Genomic DNA, 15,367 nt, shown 5'->3' on the forward strand with positions numbered 1-15,367 from the left:
CACAACCACACACACACACATAACCACACACACACACACACACACAAACACACACACACACACACACACACCCCTCCCCACCCACCTGTATCTCAGCGTCCTTATCACCGATGGCCGTGTCCTTCTCCTGCAGGGAGGCCTGCAGCCGTTTCTCCAGGCCGCCCCGCTGCTCCGACTCCGAGTTGAGGCAGGCCTGGAGCTGCTCCAGCTGACTGCGAGCGTCCGCCAGGTCCTTCTCCGCCTGCTGCCTCCCTGCCTCCGCTTCGCTCAGCTGGCGTCACACGGAGATCAACATTTTCTTTTTCTTTTGTTTTGTTTGGTTTGGTTTGTTTTGTGTGTATGCAAAAAAAAAAAAAGAAAAAAAAAAGTGTGTTGCCGCCGTTCTTTCTCCATCTCTGGACCTTGTAATTGGAATGAATTTCACTATATTATGTACTGTTTGTTTATTTGTTTTATTTCATTACTTACTGTTTATGAATGTTATTTGATACAACTGATAATATGGTTCATCAGCCGTCATGATAAAATTGAAGTGCAACGTTGTGAGCACAGTATAAGCTTTAAGCTTGTTGATGCTCTTTTGTCATTCATTGCATTGTAATCATGTGTATTGTTGAATAATTAAAGATTATTTAAACCAGTGAACTTCCTCTTTCACTTCGTCAGGTCTCCACACTCAGCTCTTTCAAGTCTTGGCCTTAAAACCCACCTCTTCCCAAAATACCCTCCCTTACCTGCCTCTTCCTTGTCTTCAGTCAGTTTTTTTTTTTTTAAGTTTTAGAGTTATGCATGCGTTCAAATGACAGGTGCGAAAGCACTTTGATTTGTCTCTGCACAAGATTCTGCGCTATATAAATATAATCATCATTATTATTATTTGTAGAGAAAATTACAAACACAAAGAAGCAAAAAAAAAAAAAAAAAAAAAAAAAAAGGAGTAAAACACAGGCTACAAACCTTGTTGCTCAGGTCCTTCTGCTTGTCTTGAGATTCAGCCAAACTGGTCTGTAACAACAATCAACAGGCACAACAGCTGTAGGTGAACGTGAAAAACACAGAACGCAGCTCATCTGCCTAACATCCCGTACATCCACATTGTAAACACACACACAAACACAAACACACACATGCGCACACACACACACTGCAAACAACCAAAGTACTGTGAAGAAAACCTATACTGTAAACAACCACCATCTGCATGCGTTGGATGGTTTCAGTTTCAGTTTCAGTCGCTCAAGGAAGCGTCACTGCGTTCGGACAAATCCATATACGCTACGCCACATCTGCCAAGCAGATGCCTTACCAGCAGCGTAACACAACGCACTTAGTCAGGCCTTGAGGAAAAAAAAAAGTAAATAAATAATAGATAAATACATAAAAAAGAACTACTACTAATAATAATATGTAAAAGGCGCAAAAACTTGATGAAGTCAACTATAAGCGTACCAAAAAAAAAAGAAAAAAGAAAAAAAAAAGATGATAAAATAAATAAATAAAAAAGACAACAATGGTGATAAATAAGCAAATAAATGTAAAAAATGCAGACACACACTCACACATACACATACATATGCATAACAGATATGCACCAAACATACAGTTTCACAGATATGAAAGCACAGTTAAATACACATAAATGTACATAAGCTCCAACACACACACACACACATACACACACACTCACACACGCACACATTACCCTGCACCCCCTCTACCCCCATCCTCCACACACACATTTCTAGGCTACGTATCGCGTTGGATGGACAGTAGTCAACACAGCTTTTGACAAGTTCTTGTTAATAGCGGCACATCATCACTTGTGCAGAGAGACAGCAGACAGACAGACAGACAGACTGATAAACAGATGCTCCCATGCAGATAAACGAGACAGACAAAAAGACAAGACTGAGATGCATGCAAATGCTCTCTCAGACAAGATTTTGTTGCAGTCAGTGTTGTGGTTTCTTTGATAATATAAGATATTTGTTTTGTGCATAGTTACTAAATTTGATGTCTTCATTTGAGTTTGGGTTCTAACATCCCACAGTTCTATAAACATCTGTGTGTGTGTGTGTGTGTGTGTGTGTGTGTCATACATGTGTGTATATATGTGTGTGTGTGTGTGCATACGTGTCCAAATGTGGTATACATGTGTGTGTGTGTGTGTGTGTGTGTGTGTGTACAGCGTGTTTTGTGTTTTTTTGGTGTGGTGGTTTATATCTGCCATTTGCAGTTTTGTCTTGCTGAAAATAAAGATTTTAAAAAATCTTGTTCCATGTCCTCATGTGCTGTTGTGTGCCATTCTGCCCTACTGTATATGTACTGTTTCACACGAGGCACTAAAAGCCCTCTATATATGGAGTTTACAACATACGAGTACTGTTATTACAATCAATATTATCATCATCATCATTAGCATCACTATTTACTTATTACCATTATCACTGTTATTATCATAAATGTTACTACTATTACTGTAATAACAAAACTCATTATTATTGTTATTATTACTATTATCATTATTATCATCACAATCATCATCAATATCATTACATGCAGAAACAATAGCCCAGAACACTTCTTTCATCAAACTCTTTCAACCACAGCATAAAAAATTGGAATTCTGGTTTGTTGTTAATCAAATCAGTCTTCTTCTTCTTCTTCGTTCGTGGGCTGCAACTCCCACGTTCACTTGTATGTACACAAGTGGGCTCACCCAATTGAGCTACATAATTGTGTGACCTGGATGGAGACATAATTTGGCAAAAAACAAGAACGCCAGAGAATCGACAGACAGAACAGAAAATATGAAAAAACTTAGCTGTATGAAGAGCACAGGAACAGGAGTCATAATGGCTGCCGGAAAAAAAGAGGGCGCTAGCCACCGGGACAAAGGGGAGGTTACCTACTTCCGGGAGGTTATCGGCCGTAGTTGCTTTCGTTTTCTCCACATAGGCGGATAGTAGTTTGCACAGGACAGGAATGTCAGACCCCTGCCGGAGTCTGCACTAGTTGGGTCACGGTTAAGTATGTGTAATTAAATGGGCTTTTACGTGTATGACCGTTTTTACCCCGCCATATAGGCAGCCATACTCCGTTTTCGGGGGTGACCACATCAGTCTGAATCGTGACAATCATAATGATACTGTTCACCAACCCTGTGTGCGTGCTCAGCAATGTACGGGACTGTATCAATGACTGGCGCAGAAGAATGAGAGAAGGTAAGGGGGTGGGGGGTGGGGGGGGGGGTGACAGGGACTGGAGATGGGGGTGCAGGGGGGTGGGGGGGTGGGGGGTGTGGCGTGACAAACACGAAAGGTAAGACATCAATACATACAGGACGTACAGTGTTCATTTTCATAAAGATTGAAAACAGATTACCAAAAAAAAAAAAAAAAAAAAAAAAAAAATCGCCCAGAGAGCTGGGTCACACACCAAGACTGCTAGCCTTCACCGCTACTTCTTCATCTGAAATACAAAGAGAAGAACGATGAAAGGCCTGTGTTTCTGGCACCGCTGTCCTGCCCAGTAAAATTCAGAAATGCAATATTCTGCGACAGTTCCTGTTCCACATCTTCCTTCCACTTTAGCTTGAATTGCAAAACGCAAAAAGAAGAAAAATCAGACGGGCGCAATAGCCGAGTGGTTAAAGCGTTGGACTGTCAATCTGAGGGTCCCGGGTTCGAATCACGGTGACGGCGCCGGTGGGTAAAGGGTGGAGATTTTTACGATCTCCCAGGTCAACATATTTTCTGGTGCCTGAACCCCCTTCGTGTGTATATGCAAGCCCGAAGATCAAATACGCACGTTAAAGATCCTGTAATCCATGTCAGCATTCGGTGAGTTATGGAAACAAGAACATACCCAGCATGCACACCCCCGAAAACGGAGTATGGCTGCCTACATGGCGGGGTAAAAACGGTCATACACGTAAAAGCCAACTCGTGTGCATACGAGTGAACGCAGAAGAAGAAGAAAGATCAGCAGCTATCAACGCACATCAGACAGTAATGTGGCTGCCACACAGCATGAACCAAGAACACATGCCTCGCCCACTGACATTTTCTGTCAATTTTTCACCTGAAGATTAGAAAAAAAAACACCCACAAAAACCCCAACTTAACCATAACATGAACAGGAAATTTTCTTCCTAAAATTACGTTTAAGTAACATACTTACTGTGACCAACTGGCGCAGACTTCGGCAGGGGTCTGACATTCCTGTCCTGTGCAAACTACTACCCGCCTATGCGGAGAAAACGAAAGTAGCTACGGCCGATAACCTCCCGGAAGTAGGTTACCTCCGCTGTGTATCCCTGACTAGCGCCCTCTTTCATACATAATACACAAAATATACACAATAACAGGTATACAAAAAAAACAACCAAAAAAAAACAAACCCAAACCCAGGAGAGGACTGCAACAGACCAACCTGGGTATGGCTGTGAATGTGGGACTTGGAATGAGGGGAGCGACGGGTGCAATAGCCGAATGGTTAAAGCGTTGGACTTTCAATCTAAGGGTCCCGGGTACGAATCTCAGTAAAGGCGCCTGGTGGGTAAAGGGTGGAGATTTTTACGATCTCCCAGGTCAACACATGTGCAGACCTGCTAGTGCCTGAACCCCCTTCGTGTGTGTACGCAAGCAAAAGATCAAATACGCACGTTAAAGATCCTGTAATCCATGTCAGTGTTCGGTGGGTTATGGAAACAAGTACATACCCAGCATGCACACCCCCGAAAGCGGAGTATGGCTCCCTACACGGCAGGGTAAAAACGGTCATACACGTAAAAGCCCACTCGTGTATATACGAGTGAATGTGGGAGCTGCAGCCCACGAAAAAAGAAGAAGAAGAAGAAGAATGAGCGGAGCAGGAAAAATATGTCACTGAAATGACGCAAAGCTGGGGGCAGCACACGCACACACACAAATCAAAAGGATGGGATGGGGTGAGGGCGTTGGGGAGGGCGGGAGACTGATGGATACAGAAACTCGTGTTGCGTCACTGCACTCTAGGCGGTGAAAAGACACACACACAAAGGGGTTGAAACTGACTTCCACTGCAGCTTTCTTCCCTCATCAACTAACTTTGCTGTCTGCATCTTTCGCTTCCTGGCTCAGATCAGCACTGCCGGATAACAACAACTTCCTAAACTGCTGTACTGATGGTATGATGGGTCAACTGTACAAAGATAAAGTGGAACGTTTGGGCTGAAAGTGCTAAAGCACCAATTTATTTTCTTTCTCTCTCTCTCTCTCTTTTCAGGGCAATTTAATCAAAATTTTTTTTATCATTTTTATAGTGCACACAAGAACTGGACCCCCCTAAGGATAAAAAGGAAACTGTGCACTCTTTGGAGTTGCATTTTATACCTTTTTTTCCAATCAAAATCACTTCTTAATTCTTTCAGATCTATCTTTAAAAAAAAACATTAAAAAAAAAAAAAAAAAAAAAGAAGAAGAAAAAAAGTTACTTGAATGTTCAGCATTAAACATCATCACCATTCAGCAAAGCCTACGATAAAGAAGCCATAAAATGCTGGAGGAATAAAGTGCAACTAAAGCAGCGTGTGAGGAGGTGGAGTTTGAATCAATCAGAGGCAGAGGATATATGGGAAATAGCAGCATTTCTGGTGAATTGTTTCCCTTGTGGAGCATTATCCTCCCACCTTCCTGACACAACTTCCTATGACATCCACGAGAGAGTAGTGATTAGAATGTGGTCAAAGACACTGAACAAAAGCTACTGCTTTGATGGAATGAAATATTACACAACTTGTGACATTTATGCCACTTTTGTGAGTGAGTAATGCATCATTTATGATCTTTGTCCAAAAGACTTGCTGTTAAAAATCTGATTTTCCTTTTCAGGATTTTGTTTTTTTCTGAAATATCCATTACTGCAACTAACACAGTGTTGATGTGTTGACTGACTACCAAGCAGCGAAAGCTTACTATACAAACTACTACCGGTACTTGATCTCCAGTCGGACTTGTCAGTCATCAACGTGCTTGCGATAAAAAAAAGACCTTCACATATATCTTCAATGCCAAAGTCATCACCAACAGCAACAACTTCTCTGAAGTTAGAAGTGCTAATCAACGCTTGGTCATATTGACTCATGTAAGAATCTGGTTTCTAAAAAAAAAAAAAGAAAAAAAAAAAAGAAAATCATAAAGCAATCTTCTCATGAAACAACTGTGACTATCTTATGATACGAACACTGTAACTATCTTATGATACAAAAACTGTAACCATCTTTATGATACAAAAACTGCAACTATCTTATGATACAAAAATTGTCACTATCTTAGCAAAAACAATGACACAAAAACTATCTTATGATACAAAAACAATGATACAACAACTGCAGCTAGCTATCCTAGCAAAAAACAATCATTCGATAACAGTACTTGCACGAGCTGAAAGTAAAACAACACAAGTGTCACAACCCTTGCAACTGAACGCAAGAAGTGAGTTTCAACCCCCTGCAGTAACGGTGCACTCCCTTCCTCACCCTCAGGTACTCATAGTGCCGCGACACCTGCAAAGCCGTCACATGCCCACCATCAACACACTCACACACACACCAAAACACAACACACCTTCTGTTAACCGCACGCTGCTTGTTAACTCACTCAGTACGGCCAGTCCTCTCTTCTCCTCTACATAGACCCCTCGGATGTCCAGTGGGTGTCTGAATGACTCGACCTTTAGCTTCCGTCGTCAGAATTGTGGTATTCTTTGTCAACATTCACCTCTTCAGTATAAGAGCCTTCCGCTTGCAATATTTTGATGGTGGTAATTGAGGTGAAACGCTGTTAACGTCGTCTCTTTCGCCGTTCGTATGGAGAGAGTTAAATAATTCTGGCACAAATAGGAGAGTGAGAGAGACAACCGTGTAGACACTGTGTCCAATCACCAGCACATGGGGTGAGACATGCAGACTGAAGTTCTCCTTCTCAATAACACAGAACTAGAGGACGGGGAATGGGAAGAGGGATGGGCAGACACTGGGAAAACAACAACAACAAAAAAAACAACCCCAAATAATAAAAAAAAACCCAACAAAAACCAAAATAAATCACAGACATAAAGAGGACTATCTTTTCGGAAGTCAGATGAAGCAAAAGGAAATCCCCTCCCCCCCCCCCCCCCCTTCCCCCACCTCACCTCCCCTCTCTCGCACCCAGAATTAGGTTTCATTGAACTTCTTAACCGAGACCCACTGGTGCCGACTCCAGCATGGGTCAAATTCCTGTCCTGGGCAAAATACTACTCCGCTTAGGCAACAAAAAAAAAAAAAATCTAAATAAGTGCAGTTAGTGACCTCCCATAGTATATCACCTCCAAACTTTGACGACAGCGTATGAAGAGAAAGGGAGAGGTGGGGGGGTGGGGGTGGGGGTGGGGGGAACGCTGAGAGACACAGACACACAGCAAGACAGACAGACAGACAGATGGGCAGACAGACAAGCGGACGGACACAGGTGACCCCCTCACCCGCAGCGTGGACATCTCGTTCTCCAGGTTGGTGTTCTTCTCCTGCAGCTCAGCGATGCGGCGACTGTGTGTCTCCTCCATGTGGCGCAGGTCTGACGACAGCTGGCCCTGTGTGGGGCACAGTCACACCAAATTATACCATGCTGCTTTCCAAAGTGCTCAGTCACACCAAATCATACCATGCTGCTTTCCAAAAAGCTGGCCCAGTGGAGAATCCGAGCATGTGGGATTTGAATCCCACAGAGCAGTATTTTCTCCCCCCTCCACTAGACCTTGAGAGGTGGTTCATACACTTGTCTTTTGGATGAGATCATAAACTGAGGTCCTTTCTGTGTGTATATAACATGCACTTAGCACTGGGAAACTGATGCCCTTGACCGCTCTCGCTGGAGGATGCTGTGCTCTAGCGGCATAAAGACGTTTGAAAACAAGAGAACGCTGGCCATTAAGGAGAAGCGTGAGCGAAGGAAGCAGGGCTCAACTTCTGGAGACGTTTTCCCTTGCAACACCTGTGGGAAGTGCTGCGCATCCAGAATCAGCCTCTTCTCCCATATGAGGACACACACCGACAGATAAGCCTGCCTGCCTACTCATCCGTTAGTCCGACGGGAGACTCCATCATCATCATCAGCACAAGTAAAAGAAGCCAAGACAACAAAAAGGTTGTCCCTGGCAAAATACTGTAGAAAAATCCATTTGACAGGGAGACAAATACACTTGCAGGCAGGAAGGAAAAAAGATATAAAAAAAAAAAGCGTGGTGTTGCACTGTAGCGGTGTGCTCGCCCTGGGGACAGAAGCCTGAATTTCACACAGAGAAACCAGGACTAAGGGTCGCACTAGGAAATGAAGGTGGTCTTCCTCACTTGTTACAGACATCAGTTTCTTTCACTCTGTGTGTGTGTGCGCGCGCACGCATGTGGGCACACGCATGTGTGAAAAAAGACTTCAAGTGTGAACATTTCTAAGTCAGCTTCTGTGCACCGTTTCTAAGTCAGCTTCTAAACCCCAAATGTATGTAGTACAAAGTTAATTTCCGTCAGCACACCAGACATGTGTTCAGCGTGGAGGCAAAGAGAGACAACTCTCACACAGGCGTCACCTACCTTTTCAGTTTCGGCAGCGGTCTTCAGCTGCTGCAGTTCCTGTTCCTTGCACTGCAGGGAGGTCTGCAGCTCCGTCACGCTCACCGCCGCCTTCTCCTTCTCCTGCTGCACTCGCTCCTGCTCCGTCGCCATGTCTTTCAGCTGAAAACAACGACAAAGAACATGTCGAATCGTCTGAAGGTGTGTCCTCTCAGGCGGAATCAAACGGGAGCTATGTCCTCCACTCCGCATGTATGTATGTCCTCTCTCTAAGTAGGAAGGTGGACCACTCCAATACCTTCTTATCCCGAATCTCCATCTGTAAGGGTGGACATGACGATGGTTCATGTACCCATCACGCGGCATGCCTCTATCATCTCAGATCCTCTGCCAACCAATTCATGTATGCATGTCCTCCCTCTAAGTAGGAAGGTGGACCAATAGGGGACACGCATGCCCATGTGTGTGCACCCTCCTCCTCACCACCGGGCTCTTAATCAGGAGAGAGAACTCTGCCTTTGCCACCCCCGCTGGTGATGGCAGCGGTTACCTCCCTTGCACCGGCACTGCCCCCTCACTGACAGCGCAGGTGCACGCACGGTCCCTCCTACCTCGGCTGTGGTGGTTTCTTCTGCCCCACCGCCGGACTCTGCTTTTACCCAGCTGGTACCTCAGCTAGTCAGCTCTGTAGACAACCAGCATCTCATCCCCTTCTTCTTCTGCGTTCGTGGGCTTCAACTCCCACGTTCACTCGTATGTACACGAGTGGGATTTTACGTGTATGACCGTTTTTGCCCCGCCATGTAGGCAGCCATACTGCGTTTTCGGGGGTATCTCATCCCCGAGATGCTGCACAAATCATACACCACCCTTCTTCCAGGTGCCACACCTTCTCCTTCTGCTGGCCCCTCTTCTACAGACACTCCTGTACCATCCCCACCTCCCAGGTCCAGCCAGCTACCCCAGTCTTCTGACAGGGGCCGGGGCGCGTCCAGCATGAAGTAAGTAAGTGCAGCGAGAAAGCTTGTGCTTTTTACCTTCTGCTCCAGGTCCTGTTTGGCGGTGTGGGCAGCCGTCTTCTCATCCTCCAGCACTTTCTGCAGCTCCGCCTTCTCTGCTGCGTGTGACTGCTGGGCCTGAAGACACACACACACACACAGAGCTACAGCCGTGACACAGACTGCTGGGCCTGAACACACACACACACAGCTACAGCCGTGACACCAACTCACACTGTGCAGCACAGCCACAGTCCTTATAAACAAAACCCTAACAACGAACTTTTAAAAATTCTTAACAATTTTTCACTTAGATTACCCCACATGCTTAAAAGATTGAAAAAACCCAAAAAAAACACCACCAACCAAACAAAAATAACCAGCGATATATCTGCTTGACATTAAGACTTTTCATAAGTCTTGCATCAATTCTACAAACTTAGGAAAATTCTTAATGCTAAACAGCCTTGGCGCTTCTAAGATCTTGTTTCGCTGCACCTAATCAGCTGAACACTAAACCCTTTGTACTCTGTAAGCCCATGCTTTCTTACAATCCCACAATTTCTCTCACTCTGACAGAAAGTGTGGTGGGCATCCCCACGCTTTCTCTCACTTCATGAGAAAGCGTGGGATTGCAAGAAAGCATGGTTGTTCCCCTCCCATGCTGTCTCTCAATTACAGCGGGGTACCCCGCATGTTTTCTCTCAAAGTAAGAGAAATCGTGGGATTGCGAGAAAGCACGGGCTAACATCCTCCAGCACTTTCACACAGGCATTTCGTGAGTTACGCACTGTGAAATAATAAAAGAATGCTCACACACACACACACACACACACACACACACACACCCTGTGAAATAACAAAGGAATGGACACATACTCTCTCTCTCTCACACACACACACGCGCGCGCGTGCATGCGCGCACTGTGAAATAACAAGGGAATGGACACATACTCTCTCTCACACACACACACACACACACCCTGTGAAATAACAAAGGAATGGACACATACTCACACACACACAAGCACAACCCCACCCCCCCACACACCATGCAAGGCACAAATGTGGACAAAACTATTTTCAAAAAGAGGAAGAAGCCAGACACAGAGTGAAGCCTGACCTTGTCCAGAGAGTCCTTGACCTGCAGGAGCTGCTCCTGCAGCGATGCCTTCTCCTTCTGACTCCTGTCCAGCTCCTGGTTCTTCTTCTTGTCCGCCTTCTTCTGCTCCTTCACCGCAGACACCTGCATCACAAATATAGTTTATCTATAAAGCGCCTGATCAAACAAGGGCCGACACCTGTATCAGAATAATGAGTTTACTTACATAGCACCAAATTTCACAATGGCTGACATCTGCGTTAGAGAGCGCCAAAGAATCAATAGACTGACAGAAAATACAAAAAGACTTAGCCGTATGCAGAGCACAGGAGCAGGAGTCAAGACGGCTGCCGGAAATAGAGGGCGCTAGTCAGGGATACAAAGGGGAGGTAACCTACTTTGGGAGGTTATCGGCCGTAGCTACTTTCGTTTTCTCCACATAGGTGGGTAGTAGTTTGCACAGGACAGGAATCAGACCCCTGCCGGAGTCTGCACTAGTGGGTCACGGTTAAGTATGTGTAATTAAATTAGAGTTTATATGAATTACGCTCAATCAAATAAAGTTTGCCCCGAGCACTCGACAGTACAAAAGTTCCATTTCAGTTTCTTAAGGTGTCACTGCTTCAGACAAATCTGTATACGCTACACCACAACTGCCAGGCAGATGCCTGACAGCAGCATAACCCAACAGGCTTGTCAGGCTTTGAGAACACGCATTTTTATTTGTGTACCTGTGTCACAGTGGAACAGTTCCAATACAACAGCTCCAATAGTTCAACAGTGCAATAGTTCCAATAAGAATATGCTATAATACGTTACATCAATCATCAAAACATGCAAGTCTAACTAAGTGAGGAACATAACAAACTATAACAATGCAAATTATACAGTAAAAATACATCGTGCACAATATACACAGCAAACTTTACATGTATACATCACGCACACACATACATAACAATCAAAGGCAGTTTCGAACAGAGGATGGTTCTGAATCTTGAAGCAAACTGGCGCTGCGGAGTAGTGTTTTTCACACAGAAACTTAGCGGAGAAAGAGTTTAAAGTGAGGAACACAACAGCACAGCAATGTGTGTACCTTGGCCTCCAGCTCCTTCTGCACCTCGGCCTTCTCGGCGCCCAGTCGGTCCACCTTGGCCTGAAGGTCCTGCACCTCAGTGCTCCGCCCCTTCCGCTCCGCCTCCAACGCCTGTTGGCTGGCCGTCAGCTGGGCCCTCGTCTCCTCCAGCGAGCCCCGCATGCTGGACAACGTGCTCTTGTTCTCCGCCTGCTCCTGCTGCAGGGAGGTCAGCGCCGACGCCTGTCCAGAGACGTGGTGGTGGTGTTGGTGGTTTGAAGCAAAGTGTGTGTGAGTGTGAGTGCCACACAAATGCATGTGCACACATGAACATCCATGCACATCCACACATCCCCCCACCCAACAACTCCTCCCCTCTTCAGCCCCCCACCCACATACAAATCAATACGACGCTGTGTGGGTGACCCACCTTATCAGCAAGCTGCCTCTTCTGGTCAGTGCTTGGTGTGGAGACACTCACACATATACTCACCTCCCACACCTCTTCACCCTCCCAAACACACCCACACAACCCTCTCTCACCCCTCCCCCCCACACACACACGACCCCCCTCAAACCCCTCTTCCCCCACCCATCCTCCCCCCCACACACCCACCAACACATACACCCCCCTACACACACCCCTCTCCCACACACAAACCCCCCCCCCAAAATTCACCCTAACCACACTCCTCTCCCACACACAAATACACCCCCCCTCCCACAACCCTCTCTGATCCAGCCACCCACTCCTCACACACACCCCCCTCTCCCACAACCCTCTCTGATCCACCCACCCACTCCTCACACACACACACACACACACACACACCCCTCTCCCACAACCCTCTCTGATCCACCCACCCACTGCTCACACACACACACACACACACACACACACCCCTCTCCCACAACCCTCTCTGATCCACCCACCCACTCCTCACACACACACACATACACACACACACACCCCTCTCCCACAACCCTCTCTGATCCACCCACCCACTCCTCACACACACACACATACACACACACACACCCCTCTCCCACAACCCTCTCTGATCCAGCCACCCACTCCTCACACACACACACACATCCACACCCCTCTCCCCCCCCACATACACATACACCCCTCACCCCAACCCCCGCCTCCCCCTTCCCCCCCACCTTATCAGCCAGCTGTCTCTCCAGGTCCCTGGTCTTGGTGTTGAGCTGTGACAGTCTGTCTCCCTGTTCCTTGCGCTGAGTCTCCAGTGCCGCCACCTTCTCCTTCAGGCTGCTCGTCTCCCCTTGGGCCTGCAGGGAGGGGGTGTGTGGTGGGGGGGGGGGGTGCAAACAGACCTTGTCACAACACATTTCTCTGTGTGAACTTCCAGAGGCTCTCTCACCAGGGAGGCGCGTTGCTACACTGAGAGTGCCACCCATTTAAAAAAAGATTCTTTTTTTTTTTTGCTGCCCCGTCCTCTACACCGTTTCAGTGGCATTGCTCCTACGCCTCTCATTCCGTGTCCCCCAAACACAGCCACAACCCGGGTTCGTCTGTCATGCTCCCAGCATCAGCAGTCCGCAGGGAACCATCGATGTTAGGTCGCCAGGAGGCCACACACAAGAGGAGACCCTGCACAGCTGCTAAGTCACTTCGGTGGTGTTCAGTGGTGCCTGTTCTGATTTAACGAACTTAGGACACCACCTACTAAGCCCCCTATTGAAGTGGATTTTTCTGCATAACTTTGCCAGGGACAATCCTTTTCTTGCCGTGGGTTCTTTTACGTGCACTAAGCCCATGCTGCACACCGGACCTCAGTTTATCGTCTCATCCGAATGACTAGCATCCAGACCACCACTCAAGGTCTAGTGGAGGGAGGAGAAAATACTGGCGACCTGTGATTCAAACCAATGCGCTCAGATTCTCCCACCTCCTAGGTGGACACGCTACCTCTCGGCCATCACTCCAGCTAACGCAACGGTCACATGGGAAACACACACCTTCAAGAAAAGTTGGTTACCACATTCACCTTATTGGAAACAATGTATCAAACATTTTTTTTTAAACAGTAAAAGCCACTTAAATTGTAAAGTATAAACCTTAAGATTCCAAGATGTTTTGTGTGAAATAACGGCACAACTTCCAAACGGTTACATTCTCGGTGGAATGAATGTTTTCTTTTGTTACTGATGACATATTCAGATGATTTATCTACTTATTTGAAGTACTTATCCTCAAAATATTTGCATATTTGGCGGTAACTAAGGTGTTGGTGTGATGACAACAATTATGGTGATGATCATGACGTTGCTACGGCAACAATGATAACATCAACGGTGATGATCGTGATATTGCTCAGGCTGTTTCCTCCTGTGGACTCCTTCCACTATCCCACTAATGTTGACTCAGTTGTCTGCATTCCTTGCACTTTACAGAACCATGTTCTCAGCTCCCAGTCGCATGAGACCTCACCTCTTCAGCCATGATACGGGCCTTTGTGGTCGGCTGGGCTGTAAGCAGCAATGATCACAATACATCACCCTGCTTCCCAGTGATGTGCAATTTGAGCACTGATTTTTTTGCTCATGCTGGTCCAATCTTTTCATCGTTGTACATTTAAAAATCATTTCATAAATTCAATTTTCAGTTAAGTAATTTGTTCAACATTTTATTTCATTATTTTATTTGTAAGAGTTTTTTCCCCCTCATGTTTGCATAAAAAAATGAATAACAAGAGAGGCAAGGCCTTCAAGACTCACTTGTGATAAATTAAGTCCCCTAGTATTAATTACAGAGTAATTTCCCTTTTTTACTATCTGCACCAAAACGTTTGCAAAAGAAGTTCCTGTTTGAACAAAAAATGATAATAATGACTCCTCTTGTTGTTGTGTCAGAATAAGAGGTCAAAGTGCCAAGTTTAGAGAATACAAAAAATATAAACATAACAGTAAATGCAGTTTGCATGTAATTAGGCTTCTTTTTTTAATTTTTTTGTGCCCATCCCAGAGGTGCAATATTGTTTTAAACAAGATGACTGGAAAGAACTGAATTTTTCCTATTTTTATGCCAAATTTGGTGTCAACTGACAAAGTATTTGCAGAGAAAATGTCAATGTTAAAGTTTACCACGGACACACAGACACACGGACACACACACACACAGACAACCGAACACCGGGTTAAAACAAAACATAGACTCACTTTGTTTACACCAGTGAGTCAAAAATGCGGCAAGAATAAATAAATGAACACATCAACGCATAACCCCACCTGTTCCAGCTGCTGTCTGGCGGTGGACAGCTCCGTGTTGACCTGGTCCAGGGAGGTCTGCACGGTGCCGATGTGGTTCTCCAGGTCCGTGCGCTGACTCGTCTTGGACGCCTCTGAGGCTCGCAGCAGCTCCGACTTGGTCTCCATCTCTATCTCCAGTGCCTGCGACACACAGGACAAAACATTTCACGTGGTGAGACGCGTGTCCAGGTAGGTGCTCGTCACACAAACTGCTCTCCATTAGAGAGTGATGGCCTAGAGGTAACGCGTCCGCCTAGGAAGCGTGAGAATCTGAGCGAGCTGGTTCGAGTCACGGCTCAGCCGCCGATATTTTCTCCCCCTCCACT

The 15,367-nt window shown here is 45.9% G+C and overlaps 1 protein-coding gene across 3 annotated transcripts in view; it reads right to left on the reverse strand.

The window, feature by feature from the left end:
• Positions 1–15,367, reverse strand: part of LOC143299678 (uncharacterized) — a 74,538-nt gene that overhangs the window by 16,121 nt on the left and 43,050 nt on the right. For all 3 annotated transcript variants that reach the window (XM_076613023.1, XM_076613022.1, XM_076613024.1), the window contains 9 exons: positions 15,021–15,182; positions 12,933–13,061; positions 11,787–12,008; positions 10,712–10,834; positions 9,628–9,726; positions 8,612–8,752; positions 7,507–7,614; positions 958–1,005; positions 86–271 (listed from right to left, as the gene is read on the reverse strand). In XM_076613023.1, the coding sequence (XP_076469138.1) occupies positions 86–271; positions 958–1,005; positions 7,507–7,614; positions 8,612–8,752; positions 9,628–9,726; positions 10,712–10,834; positions 11,787–12,008; positions 12,933–13,061; positions 15,021–15,182 (1,218 nt within the window). The remainder of the gene's footprint in view (positions 1–85; positions 272–957; positions 1,006–7,506; positions 7,615–8,611; positions 8,753–9,627; positions 9,727–10,711; positions 10,835–11,786; positions 12,009–12,932; positions 13,062–15,020; positions 15,183–15,367) is intronic.

Source organism: Babylonia areolata, chromosome 25 (genome assembly GCF_041734735.1).
Source record: "Babylonia areolata isolate BAREFJ2019XMU chromosome 25, ASM4173473v1, whole genome shotgun sequence".
In the NCBI taxonomy this organism is placed as follows: Eukaryota; Metazoa; Mollusca; class Gastropoda; order Neogastropoda; family Buccinidae; genus Babylonia; species Babylonia areolata.